General features: G+C 45.5%; 1 protein-coding gene across 2 annotated transcripts in view; it reads right to left on the reverse strand.

Moving 5' to 3' along the window:
• PDCD2 (programmed cell death 2) overlaps nucleotides 1-21217 on the reverse strand; it is a 161882-nt gene that overhangs the window by 111562 nt on the left and 29103 nt on the right. For both annotated transcript variants that reach the window (XM_069769318.1, XM_069769319.1), the window contains exon 2: nucleotides 3591-3836. In XM_069769318.1, the coding sequence (XP_069625419.1) occupies nucleotides 3591-3836 (246 nt within the window). The remainder of the gene's footprint in view (nucleotides 1-3590; nucleotides 3837-21217) is intronic.

The raw sequence follows: 21217 nt of genomic DNA on the forward strand, positions 1-21217 counted from the left end.
TTGTACAACAACTTTTGGGGTCCATTTTCTCATGTTACCCTTGGGAAAATAAAACAAATTGGAGCTGAAGTAAATTTTTTGCGAAAAAAGTTAAATGTTCATTTTTATTTAAACATTCCAAAAATTCCTGGGAAACACCTGAAGGGTTAATAAACTTCTTGAATGTGGTTTTAAGCACCTTGAGGGGTGCAGTTTTTAGAATGGTGTCACACTTGGGTATTTTCTATCATATAGACCCTTCAAAAGGACTTCAAATGAGATATCCCTAAAAAAAAAAAAAAAAAAAAAAAAATAAAAAAAAAAATGGTGTTGTAAAAATAAGAAATTGCTGGTCAACTTTTAACCCTTATAACTCCCTAACAAAAAAAAATTGGTTCCAAAATTGTGCTGATGTAATGTAGACATGTGGGAAATGTTATTTATTATGTATTTTTTGTGACATATCTCTGATTTAATTGCAGAAAAATTATAAGTTAGAAAATTTCGCAGTTTTCCAAATTTTCGCCAAATTTCCATTTTTTTTCCCACAAATAAACGCAGGTAATATCAATTTTTTTTTACCACTATCATGAAGTAAAATATGTCACGAGAAAATGTCAGAATCACCGGGATCAGTTGAAGCATTCTAGAGTTATAACCTCATAAAGGGACAGTGGTCAGAACTGTAAAAATTGGCCTGTTCATTAACGTGCAAACCACCCTTGGGGGTAAAGGGGTTAAGGGGAAGAAAAAAAAATAAAAGAAAAAATAATAATAATAAAAAAAAAAAATCAAAAAAAAAAAAAAAAAAAAATCGCGATTTTCCAAAACCCATAGCGTCTTCATTATTCGGAATCCGGGGCTAGGTGGGGAGCTTACTTTTTATGTGCAGAGATTACTTTTTTTTTTTTATTAATACCATTTTGAGGTACATAAGATGTTTTGATCACGTTACTGCATTTTAATGCAATGTGTCGGTGACCAAAAAACAATTCTGGAGTTATGATTTTTTTCTCGGTACGCCATTTACCGAGCGGATTAATTTATATTTTGATAGACCGGACATTTCTGAACGTGGCGATACCAAACAAATGTATTTTATTATTTTTTTTAAAATTGATTTTATTTTGAATGGGGGAAAAGGAGGACGGTATGCATGTACAGTCATGGCCAAAAGTATTGTCCCCTGCAATTCTGTCAGATACTCAGTTTCTTCCTGAAAATGATTGCAATCACAAATTCTTTGGGATTACCGTAATATCTTCATTTAAATTTGTCTTAAAATCAAAAAAACACAAGAGAATGAAGCAAAAAGCAAAACATTGATCATTTCACACAATACTCCAAAAATGGGCCAGACAAAAGTATTGGCACCCACAGCCTAATACTTGGTTGCACAACCTTTAGCCAAAATAACTGCAACCAACCGCTTCCGGTAACCATCAATGAGTTTCTTACAATGCTCTGCTGGAATTTTAGACCATTCTTCTTTGGCAAACTGCTCCAGGTCCCTGATATTTGAAGGGTGCCTTCTCCAAACTGCCATTTTTAGATCTCTCCACAGGTGTTCTATGGAATTCAGGTCTGGACTCATTGCTGGCCACCTTAGAAGTCTCCAGTGCTTTCTCTCAAACCATTTTCTAGTGCTTTTTGAAGTGTGTTTTGGGTCATTGTCCTGCTGGAAGACCCATGACCTCTGAGGGAGAGCCAGCTTTCTCACACTGGGCCCTGCATTATGCTGAAACATTTGTTGGTAGTCTTCAGACTTCATAATGCCATGCACACGGTCAAGCAGTCCAGTGCCAGAGGCAGCAATGCAACCCCAAAACATCAGGGAACCTCCGGCATGTTTGACTGGAGGGACCGTGTTCTTTTCTTTGAATGCCTCTTTTTCTCCTGTAAACTCTATGTTGATGCCTTTGCCCAAAAAGCTCTACTTTTGTCTCATCTGACCAGAGAACATTCTTCCAAAACGTTTTAGGCCTTTTCAGGTAAGTTTTGGCAAACTCCAGCCTGGCTTTTTTATGTCTCAGGGTAAGAAGTGGGGTCTTCCTGGGTCTCCTACCATACAGTCCCTTTTCATTCAGACGCCGACGGATAGTACGGGTTGACACTGTTGTACCCTCGGACTGCAGGGCAGCTTGAACTTGTTTAGATGTTAGTCGAGGTTCTTTATCCAACATCCGCACAATCTTGCGTTGAAATCTACTGTCAATTTTTCTTTTCCGTCCACATCTAGGGAGGTTAGCCACAGTGCCATGGGCTTTAAACTTCTTGATGACACTGCGCACGGTAGACACAGGAACATTTAGGTCTTTGCAGATGGACCTGTAGCCTTGAGGTTGCTCATGCTTGCTCACAATTTGGTTTCTCAAGTCCTCAGACAGTTCTTTAGTCTTCTTTCTTTTCTCCATGCTCAATGTGGTACACACAAGGACACAGGACAGAGGTTGAGTCAACTTTAATCCATGTCAACTGGCTGCAAGTGTGATTTAGTTATTGCCAACACCTGTTAGGTGCCACAGGTAAGTTACAGGTGCTGTTAATTACACAAATTAGAGAAGCATCACATGATTTTTCAAAGGGTGCCAATACCTTTGCCCACCCCCTTTTTATGTTTGGTGTGAAATTATATCCAATTTGGCTTTAGGACAAGTCTTTTTGTGTTTTTTTCATTTAAGACAAATTAAATGAAGATAATAATACCAAAGAATTTGTGATTGCAATCATTTTCAGGAACAAACTGAGTATTATCTGACAGAATTGCGGGGGTGTGAATACTTTTGGCCATGACTGTATGTATGCATGCATGCATGTATGCATGCATACATACATACATAACATTCCAGTGTTAGACGTGCAGGATTTTAATCAGCCCACTTGTCTGGGCAACGTTTCGGCTCTAAATGAGCCTTTCTCAATTCTCAGAAAGGCTCATTTAGAGCCGAAACGTCGCACAGACATGTGGGTCTGATTAAATCCTGCACATTTATTAAGAAAAATGGAGTGCTGCCTTCTTTTTTTAATTTTATGGACTTTGGATAACCAGTGGACAGGTTGCCTGGAGGCTTTGCACCCAGAGATAAGTAGAAGTGTTGTGCTGTTCCTTTTTTATGGAAAAAAAATAAAAGATAGATAGATAGATAGAGATTAATTTGCTCAGTCTTTTCTGCAGATCAGACATTATGGTCAATAAGACATGTTCCCTTTTAATGTATCATAGGAATGCTCAGAAATTGCACATTTCAAAATATCATTGGCTCAATTCATCAAAGCTTTCAAGTCAGAAGCCTGGTGTGAAACGTATAAAAGTAGCACAAATGTAGGCGCAATTTGGAGCTGCAACTACATTTTGATACTTCTGTTGTATTCACACCTGTTACTCCCAGCTCTGCCAAAATTCATGACAAGTGGATGAATTGGCTAGGCCATACATCTTACTCCAGCAGGGACTGGGGTATGATTCGTAGCAATGCACACATGGAAATGCATGCGACTTGTATGGCGCTCCTGATTCACAAAGAGGTGTATACCTTCTCATGAATTAGGAGAATCTGACTACATCTAATTTCAATGTCAGATAAAAGATGCCATACCAGTATACAGCTTACCTAATGCTTTACCACATAGCTGCTTGTGCTGAACCTTCCAATCCATCACCTGGTGCAGTCTGTCACAGTAATTCACCTTATGACATCTGGAGCAAGACTTGGGCCCCAGGCAGCCACACACCCTACACAGACTAAGGCCACATTTCAATTGAAAGCTTGTAAGATGTTCTCCATGGGGTGGTGGAGAGTCTGGAGGTGGACCGTAAGAATAAGTGTCATTTTTCCTTGGCAGCTGGTTTCTGAAAACTAGAAAAATAAAACACAAAAAAAAAAAACCAAGGTTTAAATAGCAACGTACAAATATGAGTTTCCTAAAGTTGCACACATTTTTGGATTAAGCGGAAATAATCTGATGTTAAATACATAAACCAAAATCTAAAAGGTGTAGTCTGAAGCACCCCTGCTTAATCACCGCAGATTTCATCTCTTATTTTTTTAATTTTAAAAGCACCCCTGATTCTATACATGTGAAGAGGGTTTACATAAGTTACAACGAACAAAACAACAGTGACAGTCTGGTACAGAGGGGAGAAGACCCTAGCCTCACTGTTCTGTCTCCACATGATGCAAATGGAGGTGTGGTTGATTAATAGGGATTGTGAGAGATTTGTGCCTTCAGTTTCCTCGATGCAGGGCAGACAGGACCAATGCTGTTCAGTGTCCGGAGAGATGCTGCACACCAGGGATTGTGCAATCCAGACTTATTTGGAAATCTGGACATATAGCGTATAATCAGTAAGGCTATGTGCCCACATTGCGGAATTGCCTGTGGAATTTTTTGTGCGGATTCTGCATCTCTTGGCAGAAAACGCAGGTATGGATTTGATGCTTTTTTATGCGGATTTTGTGCAGATTTGATGCGGATTTACTGAAGATTTTGTGCGGATTCGCGTTTTTTTACCCCTGTGGAATTCTATAATGGAATGGGTACATAAACGCTGCAGAGCCGCAAAAAAGAAGTGCCATGATACTTTTAATCCGCAGCTTTTCCGCACAGCGTTTTTTAAAAAACGCTGCGGATCAGCAGGAAATCCACAACGTGTGCACATACCCTAACAGTACTTTCTCCGGAAATGCAGGTGTAGACAAGGTACAGGAAGATGAAGCACCAAGTATGGCTGCAAGTGTGAGCAGCAAGAGGTCGAAAGACCGATGCCTTCCTTAACCCGGTACAAGCGTGTCCTCTCACAAAAGCAAGTAAACTAAAAAATGAAATGGCTGAAAGAGGAAGAGAAGACGTGACCCCTGAACCGGAAGTGGAAGAGATGCCCACAAGAATTAATTAATAAGCTGCCATATGGAAAAAGCCCATTAGGTGGCAGCAGAGTAAAATATAAGCAGATATACACATCATGGAAACCACACATAGAAACTGAAGAGCATAACTTACACGGAACAGCACACTCACTATAGAGAAGTGGAAACGCTGCAGGTGTCAAGAGGATGCAGGAAGTCAGCAGTGGAAAGATTTTGTGGGAGCATGTCTGAGGACTTCGCAAAGTGTTTGGACAGACCGGGCCCCCATAGTATTCAGCTGGTAACCATTGTACATTTACATTTGTCTGACATTAGGATGGGCAGGCCAGCTAAAACAGCCAAAGTTCATCCTTTTTAAGTAGTGTTCAGCCTCAAAATTAAATCCAAGACCTGGCACCACTATTGTTAGGGGATTCAACATAATTGTTGGCATCAGGAGTGGATTAAGGGTAGCCAGGGCCCCGGGCTGTTCAGACTCTGTGGGCCCCCCGGTCATGTGACTGGGTCATCATATACCTGAACCAGATTATTCCAGAAAAATAGTTGCTGAGTGAAACTCCACTTCTCACCTATCACACTAGCAGTTCCCATCACCAGATCACATATAAAATCAGCAGCTTTTGTTTTGGCCAAAAGATATTTCATGCTGCTACCATAACACGGTAGACACTTTTGGCTGGGCTCTACACTATTGTAACCTATTAAATATTTGTTAAAATATGCAATACAATTTTAGGTATATTTTTATTTATTTTAAAATTTTAAAAAATGACCAATAATATCACATACAAGGAACAAATATAAAACCTTGACCAGACCACATATTACCCCCATTGACCGAATAATATCACATACAAAGAACAAATACCACAGCACCATGAGCAGACCACATATTACCACCACAAAGTGACCGAATAGCACATACAAGGGACAAATACCGCAACACCATGACCAGACCACATATTACCACCACATAGTGACTGAATACTACAATACTGATCAGTAATAAAAAAAACAAAAACACAATACTATCACCATAAGTGCCAGTATTCACAGAAGATCTGTACTTAGTATGCAGTGTCTGTAGAGGTAATACAGTGATCACCGGTGACATACACAGGACCTCTGTATATAGTGTACAGCGTATAGGTAACACACTGACTCACCAGTGACGTCTCTAGGTGAAGTCCTTCATCTTTCATCCAGCGCACACCGCCATCACTTCATTCAGCCAGGACTCGTTTCTGCAGGAAATAACTTATCTCGAGCTCCGCTTGCCGAACACATTACTTAATTTTTCCCAACTTCTACATTACACCACATGAAGAAAAGAAGGAGACAGTGTCACTCTGCACAGTAATGTATCCCCCCCATGTACCCATGTATCTCATTCCTCACTCCAGCTATATGTTCTCGCACCCTGCCCTCATGAGTATCCATCCTGCCCCATATGATCTCCCCATCCTGCCCCATCATATCCATCCTGCCCCATGATCCTGCACGATCTGTCCCCAGTCCTGCCCCATGTCTTTCATTCTGCCCCGTGTCTCCAATCATGCCCCTCTCCAATCATGAACCGTATCTACATTCTGCCCATGTCTCCAATCCTGCCCCCAATGTGTCCAGCATCTCTGCCCCCAATGTGTCCAGCGCCTCTGCCCCCAATGTGTCCAGCATCTCTTCCCCCAATGTGTCCAGCATTCTGGCCCGGGTCCCCCGGATTGCCGCTCTCAAAAAAAACAAGTTCTTCTCACCTGACCGCGCTCCTTTGGCAAAGCTCCCTCCTCGCAGCTGAAGCGTGCACTTGGCAGCGACTGACTATGGCACCAGACACCAGCGACGTGCACGCTGCGGCTGAAGTCAGCTGCCAGCCTCTGATTGGCTGGCGGCTCTTAACTATTGACGTGCGGGCCCGCACATCAATAGCGTTAAACTGCCGCAGCGCCGGTAGGGGCCCGGTGAGCAGATGAGACGGGCCCCCTCTGCCCACCGGGCCAATATGCCAGTCAGGGCAGTAATGCCCTGATGGTGGCGGTTAATCTGAGCGGTAGCCAAGGGCCCCCCACACCACTGGGCCCTTGGCTACCGCCCAGATTGACCTCATTATAATCCGCCCCTGGGTGGCATCACTACTCACTAGGGTTGAGCGAAACGGATCGTTCATTTTCAAAAGTCGCCGACTTTTGGCAAAGTCGGGTTTCATGAAACCCGACCCCTGTGTGGGGTCGGCCATGCGGTACGCGACTTTCGCGCCAAAGTCGCATTTCGTATGACGCACTTGGTGCCATTTTTTCAGCCAATGAAGGAGCGTGGGCAGAGTGATGACATAGGTCTTAAGGTACCGTCACACTAGACAATATCGCTAGCGATCCGTGACGTTGCAGCGTCCTCGCTAGCGATATCGTCCAGTGTGACAGGCAGCAGCGATCAGGCCCCTGCTGTGCTGTCGCTGGTCGGGGAAGAAAGTCCAGAACTTTGTTTCGTCGCTGGACTCCCCGCAGACATCGCTGAATCGGCGTGTGTGACACCGATTCAGCGATGTCTTCGCTGGTAACCAGGGTAAACATCGGGTTACTAAGCGCAGGGCCGCGCTTAGTAACCCGATGTTTACCCTGGTTACCATCCTAAAGGTAAAAAAACAACCGCTACATACTTACCTACCGCTGTCTGTCCTCGGCGCTCTGCTTCTCTGGTCTGGCTGTGAGCACAGCGGCCGGAAAGCAGAGCGGTGACGTCACCGCTCTGCTTTCCGGCTGCCCGGCGCTCACAGCCAGACCAGAGAAGCAGAGCGCCGAGGACAGACAGCGGTAGGTAAGTATGTAGCGGTTGTTTTTTTACTTTTAGGATGGTAACCAGGGTAAACATCGGGTTACTAAGCGCGGCCCTGCGCTTAGTAACCCGATGTTTACCCTGGTTACCGGGGACCTCGGGATCGTTGGTCGCTGGAGAGCTGTCTGTGTGACAGCTCTCCAGCGACCAAACAGCGACGCTGCAGCGATCCGGATCGTTGTCGGTATCGCTGCAGCGTCGCTTAGTGTGACGGTACCTTTAGGGGCGTGGACGCCTATCGTCATCTTGTCGATTGTGCGCTGTAGCGATTTGCAATGTGTAACACCAGCTTTTCTGTGGGGAGAGAGGGGGGGAGAGGGAGGGAAGGAGAGAGGGAGAGAGAGAGGGAGAGAGAGGGGGAGAGAGGGAGAGCTGCAGCATGTCAATTTCTGTTGCAGAGACGATAGTCTGCACAGCAGAAATTTCCACAATAGGTATGTAGTGGCTGCAGTAAATCTTACCTCCGTAGTTGGAACGCAGCACTTTGGAAGCAAAAAAAATATGCTGCGCCCAAAGTGCTACTGCTTCCCGATTGTGGGAATGTAGCCCAAGTTGAACTTTTTCCCCCGGAAGAAGGCACTGCGCCGAAACGCGCGTTGGGGCTCGTGGCAGTGTGGTCTTCCCTTCAGGTATTATGACCGGTTAACCAATTGCTTATCTACTTTTCTTCCTATATCACTATCGGTCCTGCTGTGCATGTTCATGTGATATATATTTTGCACTTATGCTTTTTAACTATTTATGTACCAATGCACATTTAGAGGCTGATATGTCATGATGTGCAGTACTATACAGCACACATTATATTACTGTGTTTAACATGAGTCTTTGACACATTATCTACCTGTCGGTACCACACTGCCACCATTTGGTGATCATTGTCTTATCTTGTTTTCCCTTTTGATACTATTATGATGTTCTTTTTACTGGTAATTTAATAAAGAGCTATTTTATTTTTACTTCGTTCTTGCAGTGCTGTCTTTTTCGGTTTCTATGTTCACTTGTTGTTGCACTGAACCGACTATATATATCTGCGCACCCTTGGCATCTTTGGTTTGTGGTGCATGTATGGTCTGGCATATATGTTTTATATATAGATCAATATAGACAGACATATACACACACACACATATATTGTGTCACATCATACTCACCTGCTCCCGGCACAGTCTCCTCCTTGCATCTCCGATGGTCTCCGGCGCCCACAGCTCTTCCAGTGTTCAGCGGTCACATGGTACCGCTCATTAAAGTAATGAATATGGACGCGACTTAACTCCCATAGGCGTGGCGCGCATAGTCATTACTTTACTGAGCGGTACCATGTGACCACTGACCATGAACAAGCTGCCAGCGCACGCCAGGAGACCATTGGAGAAGCAGAGACAGAGACCGCGCCAGTAAGGAGAGAGGGGGGGGTAAGTATGAGGGGGAGCCATGTAATATTCAACTATTCACTGTTCCACCACCGCTCTGTCTTCCAAGTTCTCTAACTGTGACGTTCAGGTCAGAGGGTGCAATGACATGGTTAGCGTGCGCCCTCTGCCTGAATAGTCACTGCAGAGACGTGGAAGACACAGAGGCGCGCGGTGTTGGAATGGGGACAGGTGAATATCTCAAGTGCAGGGAGCCTGAGCCAGCGGCGACTCTGGCACCTGGCCCCCAGCAGCGAGGGAGTATGCTTTTTTCGCTTTTTTAAGTCGCAGCAGCATGCTTTGCATATTATTCTATGGAGCATCTTATGGGGCCATCAAACTCTGTGTTGCATTATATGGGCCATAATATTCTATGGAGCATCTTATGGGGCCATCAACTTTAGTGCAGAATTAAATGGGGCATAATATTCTATGGAGCATCTTACGAGGCCGTCAACCTTTTGTGCAGCATTATATGGGGCATAATATTCTATGGAGCATCTTATGGGGCCATCATTAACCTTTTATGCAGCATTATATGGGGCATATTTTAATATGAAGCATCTTAAGGGGCCCATCACGAACTTTATGGAGCATAATGTGGCTTCTGATCAAATATGGATATTCAAAACCACTTAACTAAGGCTACGTTCAGACTAGCGTTGTGCGCCGCTGCGTCGGCGACGCACAACGCACCAAAAAACGCGGCAAAACGCACGCAAAAACGCTGCGTTTTGCGACGCGTGCGTCGTTTTTTGCCGAAAATCGGACGCAAGAAAAATGCAACTTGTTGCGTTTTCTTGGTCCGACGCTTGCGGCAAAAAAGACGCATTTGTCGCAAAACGCAACAAGCAAAAACGCATGCGTCCCCCATGTTAAACATAGGGGCGCATGACGCGTGCTTCGCCGCTGCGTCGCCCGACGCGGCGCCGACGCACACTAGCACAACGCTAGTGTGAACGTACCCTTACTGATCCCTCAATTAATTTAACTTATACTGGTATCTATTTTTATTTTTGAAATTTACCAGAAGCAGCTGCATTTCCCACCCTAGGCTTATACTCGTGTCAATAAATTTTCCCATTTTTTTGTGGCAAAATTAGGGGTCTCTGCCTATACTCGGGTCGGCTTAAACTCAAATATATATATTTTACAGACCAAAAGTTTAGACACACCTCATTTAAAGATTTTTCTGAATTTTCAAGACTATGAAAATTGTACATTCACACTGAAGGCATCAAAACTATGAATTAACCCATGTGGAATTATATACTTGACAAAAAAGTGTGAAACAACTGAAAATATGTCTTATATTCTAGGTTCTTCAAAGTAGCCACCTTTTGCTTTGATGACTGCTTTGCACACTTGGCATTCTCTTGATGAGCTTCAAGAGGTAGTCACCGGGAATGGTCTTCCATCAATCTTGAAGGAGTTCCCAGAGATGCTTAGTAGTGATGAGCGAATATACTAGTTACCTGAGATTTCTCAAGCATGCTCGGGTGTCCTCCGAGTATTTTTTAGTGCTCAGAGATTGAGTTTTTCTTGCCACAGCTGAATGATTTACATCTGTTAGCCAGCATAAGTACGTGTGGGGGTTGCCTAGCAACCAGGCACCTCTCTGAAAGTTGCGCGAAAACCCAAGCCATTTTTTTTTTAAATTAACCCCCTCACCCCGAAGCCTGTTTTCACTTAAGTGACAGGGCCAATTTTTACAATTCTGACCAATGTCATGTCATGAATGCGGTATCAGGGCTCCCAGCAAAGGGGCCCTTCACCGATCCCTCACCCACCTCGTCTTACTGTGACGTTTAATTGAAACTTGTAAATGCTGTCCCAGACCCCGATACCTCATGCCTGGCTAATTACTGCAGTGCCATGCTAAAATCTGTACTGTGGGTGAATTGAGGCCATTTTCCTGGTGTCTTTCCCTCATATGATGTGTTTTGGCAACATTTGGGGCCATTCTAAGGTGTTGTGCATGTGTTTGCCTCCCATTGACGTGAATGGCGTTCGATAATGTACGGTCAATATTACACCCCCCATGTACCTATTGTAATCCAGGATACAATCTGGCTTTGGGACTTGTGTTGTGGTCCCATGAACAGTGACAAGGGTGTTGTGGTCACGGTGTATGGTGGTCAGGATAAGGACATCCCTTTTGTCCTTATACTTGACCACCAGCATGTTGGCGCTGCATTGGGCTCTGCTTTCCCCTTTTCTCAGCATTTACCCAATTAGCGGCTTAGGGAGGCCTCCCTGATTTTTTCGCACGGTGCCACATGCAGCTGTACCTCTGGCTGAGAGGGCCTTGAAGAGTGGGATGCTGGTGTAAAAGTTGTCAATGTAGAGGTGATAACTATGGTTGAGCGAAACGGATCGGACAAATTCAAAAATCACCGACTTTCGGCAACGTCGGGTTTCGTCAAACCTGACCCTAGTGTGGGATCGGCCATGAGGTCTGCGATCTTCGCACCAAAGTCACGTTTCGTATGACGTTTTCAGCGCCATTTTTCAGCCAATGAAGGAGGACGCAGAGTGTGGGCAGCGTGATGAGTAAGGTCTCGGTCCCCACCATCTTAGAGAAGGGCATGACAGTGATTGGCTTGCTTTCTGCAGCGTCACAGGGGCTATAAAGGGGCGTGCACGCTGACCGCCATCTTACTTCTGCCGATCTTAGCATAGGGAGAGGTTGCTGCAGCTTCATCAGAAGAAGGGATATAGTTAGGGAGGGAAGATTAACCCCGAAACTGCTTGTGCTGTAGCGACTTCCACTGTCCAACACCACCTTTTCTTTGCAGGAACAATGTTTATATTTTTGTGCATCAGCTCTGTAGCTTATTAGGCTGCCTTATAAGGCTCCCTGATAGCTGCATTGCTGTTTGTACGCCGCTGTGCAAACCAACTGCTTTTTTAAAAGCAAAAATCCTGTTGCTCCTTTCTGCACAGTTCTCGTTTATTTCTCCACACTTGTGTGCAGCAGCCCTTTTTATTGCTGCCATACTTGTCCTGAGATCATTGTAGGGAGATTGAAATTGTACTACAGCCCTTGTATTTTTTAATATATCTGCCAGCCACGTTCTGTCACTTACATTGTGTAGTGTAATACACTGGGCCTGAGTTTTGGTTCAGTCTCCCGCAAAAAAAAAAAAAAAGGGAGATTTAAATTCTCAACAAGTTTATATACACCTTCTACCTTGTTTTACAGTACCATATAACGGTTGTTATTTTGGTTCGATTTTTTCAAACATGAGGAAGTCAGGTGGAAGAGGCCGTGGGCGGTCGTTGCCAGCTGCTACTGATGGTGGTGGAGCATCTGGTGGTAGTGGGAAAAGCAAAATAGCACCAAAGGCTCGAGGTGTTATGCCAGCGTCATCGTCTGGCTACACAAGGCCTCGAAGGCTCCCTTATCTGGGAGTAGGAAAACAGCTTTTAAAGCCGGAGCAGCAGGAAAAAGTTTTGGCTTTCCTTGCCGACAGCCTCTAGCTCTTTCGCCTCCTCTTCAGAAAGTTCGAAATCTAAAAGCAGCGAGTCGTCAGTGGATGCTCCCGGTCAGGAACAAGTCGCTTCCTTGTGTCCTTCACCCAAACCAAAAGTGAAGGATGCAGCAGGCGACACTACAGTTAACTCCATACTCCATGGAGCTCTTTACACAAACCATGCCTGGGTTAGAAAGGGAAATTGTTAACAAGTCATGCCCATTACAAGTTGAATCGGACATGGAGTGCACAGATGCACAGCCACAGCTAGATTATTATGCTGCTCCATTGACTCAGATCACTACATTGCCCTCACAGTGTACGGAGCCAGAATCTGACCCTGATGAGACTATGGTGCTCCATCTTGAACGCTATAGCACCTTACACGGTGACACAGGAGGGTGCACATGACATTGAAGAGGAGGTGATAGATGACCCAGTTGTGGACCCAGATTGGCAGCCATTGGGGGGGAATAGGGAGCCGCTGCCAGTAGCTCAGAAGCGGAGGAGGATGATCCGCAGCAGCCATCTACATCGCAACAGCTTTCATCTGGCAGGCCCGTATCTGGCCAAAAAAATTTGTCAAAACCAAAAATAGTTTTAGGACAGCGTGGCTATCCGATGAAAGTAGCACAGCGTGCAATGGCTGAAAAGGTATTCCATAGTAGGAAGAGTGCTGTGTGGGAATTTTTTAACCAAGATCCGAATGATCAGTGGAAAGTTATCTGTAAGAAATGCTCAAAGACCTTTAGCAGAGGGAATAATCTCCAAAATTTAAATACAACATGCATGCGTAGACATTTAACCAGCATGCACTTGCAAGCCTGGACTAACTACCAAACGTCCCATACCGTTGGTGCACCTGCTCAGAATGAAGGTAGTCAGCAACGCTACATTGCTTCCCTCACTGTAAGCCCACCGGTTAGGACACCGCCAGCAGCAAATGTGGAGGTATCGTCGCAAGGCCAAAGCAGTCAGGGAATCACAAGGTTCTTGGTAGGAAACACTGTATGTAGGCCAACATCAAGAATACCATCACCACCCCTATCTCAATCTGCCATGTCCACCACCACCCCCGCTAGTTACACCATATGCAGCTCTCCAGTCCAGCTCACCCTACAAGAGACTCTCGCTAGGAAAAGAAAGTACTCATCCGGTCATCCGCGTACACAGGGTTTGAACGCCCACATTGCTATACTAATCTCATTAGAGATGATGCCCTACCGGTTGGTTGAAAGCTAAGCTTTCAAAGCCCTGATTGCCTATGCAGTACCACGCTATGACCTACCCAGTCGACACGTCTTTGCAAGAAAAGCCATCCCAGCCCTCCACCAGCATGTCAAAGACCGCATTGTCCATGCACTGAGGCAATCAGTCAGTAGAAAGGTGCACCTCACAACAGATGCATGGACCAGTAGGCATGGCCAGGGACGTTATGTGTCCATCACGGCGCACTGGGTTAAAGTGGTGGATGCAGGGTCCACAGGGGACAGCCATAGTGGGACAGTTCTGCTTAGCCCACAGTCTAGGAAACAGTTGGCTGTAGGCGTTTGCCACCCCTCCTCCTCCTCCAGCAGCGAAAGCTCGTCCACAGAGCGCAGTCGCACGACCACTCCATCCGCAGCTGCCAGTGTTGCACACGAGGTGTCCCATTATCGAACAGCTAGTGGTAAGCGTCAGCAGGCTGTGCTACAAATGAAGTGTTTGGGCGACAACAGACACACCGCGGAAGTACTGGCCGAGTACTTGCAGCAAGAAACTCAGTCATGGCTGGGCAGTGTACGTCTTGAGGCAGGCAAGGTAGTCAGTGATAACGGAAGGAATTTTATGGCTGCCATAGCCCTTTCAGAACAGAAACACATACCTTGCCTGGCTCAAACCTTGAACCTGGTGGTGCAGTGCTTCCTGAAAAATTATCCGAAGTTACCCGCCCTGCTCCTGAAGGTTCGAAGACTTTGCTCGCACATCCGCCGGTCGCCCGTACACTCCAGCCGTATGCTGAACCATCAGCGATCGCTGAATCTTCCCCAGCACCGCCTAATAATCGACATTGCAACAAGGTGGAACTCCACATGGTTCAGAGGCTGTGCGAACAGAGGCATGCTGTAATTAATTTGTGGGAGGATACACATACACGGGCAGGCAGTTGGATGGCAGACATGGAGTTGTCTGGTGTGCAGTGGTCAAAGCTGCAAGACCTCTGTCAAGTCCTTCAGTGTTTTGAGGAATGCACACGGCTGGTCAGTGAAGACGACGCCATCATAAGCATGAGCATCCCACTAATGCGTCTGCTGATGCAAAGTTTGACGCACATCAAGGAGCAGGCGTCTGCAGCCAAGGAGGAGGGAAGCCTTGATGACAGTCAGCCATTGTCTGCTCAGGGAACTCTCCTGGACGAGGTGGCGGACGAAGAGGAGGAGGATGATGAATATTTATGGGAGGAGGATGCTTCACAGGGGGCAATAGAAACTGGTGGCGTTGCAAGGTCAGGTACAGGGTTTTTGCGGGACACAAGTGATGTTGATTTGCAAGAAAGTGCTCCTCAACCCAGCACAAGCAGTGAATTGACACCTGGAACATTGACCCACATGGCTGAGTATGCCTTGCGTATCCTAAAAAGGGACCCCCTCATTATCAAAATGATGACCGATGACGATTACTGGTTGGCCTGCCTCCTGGATCCACGGTACAAAAGGAAAATTACAAAATATCATGCCACATGAGAACCTTGAGCAAATATTGGCTATTAAACAAGCAACTCTTGTAGACCGTTTGGTTCAGGCATTCCCAGCACACAGCGGCGGTGATGGTTCTCACACGAGCTGTAGGGGGCAACATGGCAGAAGTATTAGAGGTACACAAATCCGAAGTGGCGTTGGACAGAGGGGTTTTATGACCAGGTTGTGGAGTGATTTCGGAATGACCGCAGACACGACAGGTACTGCTGCATCAATTCAAAGTGACAGGAGACAGCATTTGTCCAGTATGGTTACGAACTACTTTTCCTCCCTTATCGATGTTCTCCCTCACAGGTCATTCCCCTTTGATTACTGGACATCTAAAATAGACACCTGGCCTGAATTGGCAGAATATGCATTACAGGAGCTCGCTTGCCCAGCTGCTAGTGTGCTATCAGAAAGAGTCTTCAGTGCTGCTGGTTCAATACGGACCGAAAAAAGGACACGTCTGGCTACCCGAAATGTTGATGATCTAACCTTCATTAAAATGAACCAGTCATGGATTTCAAATTATTTTGCCCCACCTTCCCCTGCTGACACGTAGCTTGCCTGAAAAATGTCTTGCTTTTGGCCTCCTCTTACTGACTGCTCCAATTCCTCCATTTGCAGCTGCTGAATGTCCACCATAGGCTATTTTTATACCTCCCTAAATGGGCTGACTCCCCCCACAGGGCCGTGGTCACCACTTGGCGCAAGTACCCGTGCGAGTGCCGTTTGCCTGGACAGGTGGGTGTGCCCACTCGAGCGACGGCACTGGCACAGGGTTCCTCATAGTACAATGAAGTGTCTCTGATAGTGGTGGTGCACAACCAACGTCAGACACACCGTCGTAATACGAGGGGCTCTGTGCCAGTACCCCCACCCACGAGTGTTCCCCCCCCCCAGCTCGAACAGTGCTCTACCACTTGCAATACTTACCTCTCCCTGCTCCACCACTGTGTAGTCTGTGCTGTTAAATCCTTCAATGGCACTGCCAATACAAATTTGTTGAAATGATAGATGATAGTAAAAATATACAGGGGCCCTGGCCTCCATTTAGACCAGTTAATACTTTGCGCCTACTACCACTGTCTGCTACTCAGCAGAGGAGCCCACCCCTGTACCTAGCTATGCCACCTGTTTATTTATAAACTTTTTTTTGGCAGACATTTAGCCCACTTTATTATTTGGGCCTATTAACTGTCAGCCACTCAATACATTTGTCCTCCACTGAACAAAGCTATGCCACCTGTTTAGTCCTATTACCAATTTTGAACTGCTTCTATCCTACTTTTTTTTATTTTGGTCCTATATCTGTTTCCTCCTCATCCTGCGCATTGCCCAGTCACTGCTAGATGAGTCTGCTGGTACATTGACCCAGACCACTACATTCCCCTTGCACTCTCTGCACAGCCAGAATCTGACCCTGGTGAAAGTCAGGTTCCCCTTCCAGCATTCTATACCACCTTACACGGGGACAAAGAGGAAGGTGCAGATGAAAGTGCAGGTTCCTTCATCAGGTGGGGGGGCATACTCGTTGGCATTGGCACGGGACCCCTCATAGTACGCAAAAGTGTATCTGGCAGTGGGATGCGCCACCCGCCGTCAAACACACCGCCGTACTATGAGGGGCCCTGTGCCATAGCCAACTAGTGGGCCCCCCCTGCTTGCAAGTGCTGTGATCCTGAGCAAAGGTGAAATACTTACCTCTACCTGCTCCACCGCCGTGAGGTATTCCGCGTTTCCTGGGCCCAAGGAAATCTTGAGCCAGCCCTACCCCCCACAACATTAGCCAAATGACCCCCTGTTTTCAATGCCTAACTATTATTATAAAGTAAATTAAGATTGACAAGCTTCAGTAATAAGATTTGATGTTTTTGGCATTAAAATGGGCACTGTAGGTGTTTTCCTGTCCTCCACTCACTGCCGACTTTGATTCCCCATTGACTTGCATTGGGTTTCGTGTTTCAGTCGGCCCCCGACTTTTCGCAATAATCGGCCGATTTCACCCGACTTTTGAGAAACCCAGGTTTCGTGAAACCCAACTCTATCCTTAAAAAGTAAAAAAGTCACTCAACTCTAGTGATAACCCCTATCCAGCAGTGGGTGCAGCAATTCCCACACAATTTTCCCACTCACCCCCAGGATGGGGGGGCATTCAGCGGGGGGTTAATCTGTGTGTCCTTCCCCTCATAGACCCCAAGTCTGTGGGTGTACCCTGAGGTACTCTCACACAGTTTGTACAGATTTATTCCATACCTGGACCTCTTACTGGGCAGGCAGTCGGAATTTTAGCCTCCCTTTGAAGTGAACGAGAGATTCATCAATAGCGATGCCCCTCTGGGGTGTGTACGCCTCAGCAAATATTCTCCTGAAGTGTTCAACCACTGGCCGAATTTTATATAGACGATCAAAGTTTGGATCGTCTCAAGGAGGACAATGTGTATTATCACTAAAATGCTAAAATTTTTGGATCCCTTCAAATCGTGTCCTTTTCATGGCCATGCGGAATACCGGTGTACTGTACAGAATGTCAGTACTCCAGTATTGCCAAAGCTTTGGCTTTTTGGTTATGCCCATATGCAGCACAATTCCCCAAAATGTCATCTCTGCTGCATTTACGGGAGTCCATCTGGGGTGTGCTGACGTGGGATTTTGGGTGAAAAAATTGTTGGGCATATAGGTTCGTCTGGGCCTCCATAAGATTTATTATTTCATCACTGAAAAAGAATTTGAAGAAGTCAATTTCAGTGAGGCCAGTCGTGTCAAACTGGATTCCTGAGCTGCTGCTGAAATCCGGAATGACGGGCTGAAAATTTTCAGGGGGTGCAATCCATACAGGATCGATTGCTGCAGGAGTTGCCTGGGTCCTAGGGCGTCTTGTTTAGGGTCCTTCCTCATCAGATGAGGATGAGGAGGAGAAATAGAGGAATGTGGAATCTTCCTCACTGGCTGTATCCGTGTTGGACGCAAGGATGGCGTAAGCCTCCTCTGGTGAATAGCGCCTTGTAGACGAATGGGCCATTTTTTTTTCCCAAACCCTGGGGATGTGTGTGTAAGTGGTGCTTTTACACGTGTAATGTGTGGGGTTTGTGTATAGGGTACTCTTTATTATAACCAGAGAGAAAAAAACAAGTAGTGAGAAAAAAAATGTAGAAGAAACAAAAAAGATGAAGAAAAATCAGATGTAAAAAAGTGATATAGATTATATATATATATATATATATATATATATATATATATATATATATATATATATATATATATATATATATATATATATACATACATACATATACACACACACATACATACATATACATACACACACACATACATATACAAATTTACCCTACGCAACTAAATTTTTTTTATTTTTTTTTTTTTTACAAAGGAAAAGCGAACGCCACTAACAGTGTGACGTACGCTCCCCTAATGCACTAGAGATTATCCGGCGATAGCAGATTTTGTTTATGCAAAAAAGACACTATCTCCCTACCTATAAAACTACTCTGTACGATTTTATTTTTTTTAATAGATGATCGGTCGTCTCTAACGCTGTGACACCAGCTAATCTACATCTAAAACTACACTGTACTAACTACTATTATTTTTTTGGAAAAACAATAAATAAATCGGACGTCGCTTAGAGTGCGAAGTCCGCTACACTAACTAGCTAAAAAAAAAAGAAAGTCCTGTGGCGCAGTCTCTGATCAGCAGCGATACTGATCAAAGAGCTGCGGACACAGGAAGAGCACAAATGCTCTGCACGGGACGCCACTCACAGGAAAAAAAGTGCAAAAATGGTAGTTACTCACCGATAACTGTGTTTCTCTGAGCCCATGACGGCACCACGGAGAGAGGATCCGCCCTCTAAGTACAGGAAACCTACAGATAAAAAGGCGGTACCTCTCGCTCGCATCAGTTTGTTTATAGAGCATGAAGGGAATATCAGGTTAATAGTTAAAATGTTTAAACATTACTAAGCCTTAATAGAGATACCGCGTGCTTATCTCTTAGTTACTTAACTAAACATTATAAGTGTGCACATCCACATGTGAGGGGAGGGAATGTACGGGTGCCGTCATGGGCTCAGAGAAACACCGTTATCGGTGAGTAACTACCATTTTCTCTGTCCCCCATGACGGCACCACGGAGAGAAGTGCAGAGACTGTACTTTAGGGAGGGACTACCGCTTCTAGAACCCTTTTACCAACTGTAAGGTCTGAAGAAGAAGTTAAGTCCAACCAATAGTACTTAAAGAAGTTTGAGGGTGAAGACCAAGTAGCCGCTCTACATATCTGGGCAATTGAAGCGCCGGCTCTTTCTGCCCAGGAAGCCGCCATTGCTCTAGTTGAATGAGCTTTAACCTCCCCTGGAACTGGAATCCCGCTTGAGGTATACGAGAGGATGATGTCATCTCTGATCCATCTTGCCAGTGTACCCTTGGAGGCATTTTTGAGGGCCCCGAAAATACACAAAAAGATCTATCCTCCCTACACTCCCTAGTAGCTTCCATGTAATGGATGAGACACCTTGTAACATCCAATGTGTGTAGTGTTTTTCCCCCTCATTTTTAGGGTTTGGACAAAAGGAGGGAAAGGAGATCTCTTGGGATCTATGGAACCGAGAAGCTACTTTTGGTAAATATGCCGGGTCTGTTTTTAATACCACCTTGTCATCTAAGATCTGTGTGAAGGGTGGGCCGGCTGACAAGGCTTGTATGTCACTAACCCTTCGGGCTGAAGTAAGGGCTACCAAAAGGGAGGTTTTGAAGGACAGGATCTTTAAGGTAAGTTCCTCTAAGGGCTCAAAGGGGGGTTTAGTTAGGGCTGTGAGGACTAAATTTAAGTCCCACTGTGGGGCCCTTCGTAAGGGTCTAGATCTTTCCGCCGCCTTAACAAATCTGGAAACCCAATGATTCCTTGCTAGGTTGTAGTTAGCCCCCAGTGCTGCAATATGAACCTTAAGTGTTGTTCTGGCTAGACCTTTCTCTAGCCCATTTTGTAAGAACTCTAATATGGCTTTAAGCGGAATTCCTTCAGACACTTTAGAGCCTGAGGAAGAGAGGAATTTCTTCCAAATTTTACCATATTGCTTGGTGGTTTTAGTTTCCTACTTTTCAGGAGGGTTGATACTAAACCTTGAGAAAACCCTTTCTCTATCAGTAACCCCCTTTCAAATTCCAAGCTGTCATATGTAGTCTTGCTACCTGCAGGTGTTACTGGTCCCTGGAATCGGAGATTGGGCAGATCTGGGAGTACCCAAGGATCTGTTACAGACATTCTCCTGACCCAAGAAAACCAAATACTTTTCGTCAAGAAGGGGGCTATTAATATTACTCGGGCCCTGTCCTCCGTTATCTTCCTCAGAACTGCCAGTATCAATGCGATTGGGGGGAAACGCATAAGCTAGTTTGTGATTGCAAGGAATTAGGAAGGCGTCCAACGCCACCGGGTTCCCTGCTGGGCTTATGGAACAAAAGGTGGTCACTTTCCTATTTAGATTGTTCGCAAAGAGATCTAGAACAGGAGTTCCCCATTTCTCCGTGATCTGATTGAATATGGATTGGTTCAGCTCCCATTCCCCTTGTCTTAGGCGGAACCGACTTAGGTAGTCTGCCCTGAAATTGTCCACCCCTTTTATGTGAAGGGCCGACAAGGATGCTAAATTGTTCTCGGCCATCTCTAAGATCGAATGCGTCACTTCCATCAGTGGTTGAGAGTGGGTGCCTCCCTGATGGTTTAGGTAGGCCACCCTGTTGTCTGAAAATATTCTTACATGATGTGAGCGAAGGGGGTTCAGGCAGGGCTGCCACTAGAAATCTCGGGGCCCCATACTGGCAAAATTTTCGGGGCCCCCTTGAAACTCCGCCCAGGCTCCACCCCAGCCCCGCCTCCACCCCACAGTCCCACTGCTCTCTCTTGGAAAATCTC

The sequence above is a fragment of the Ranitomeya imitator genome, chromosome 5, assembly GCF_032444005.1.
Source record: "Ranitomeya imitator isolate aRanImi1 chromosome 5, aRanImi1.pri, whole genome shotgun sequence".
NCBI classification, from domain to species: domain Eukaryota; kingdom Metazoa; phylum Chordata; class Amphibia; order Anura; family Dendrobatidae; genus Ranitomeya; species Ranitomeya imitator.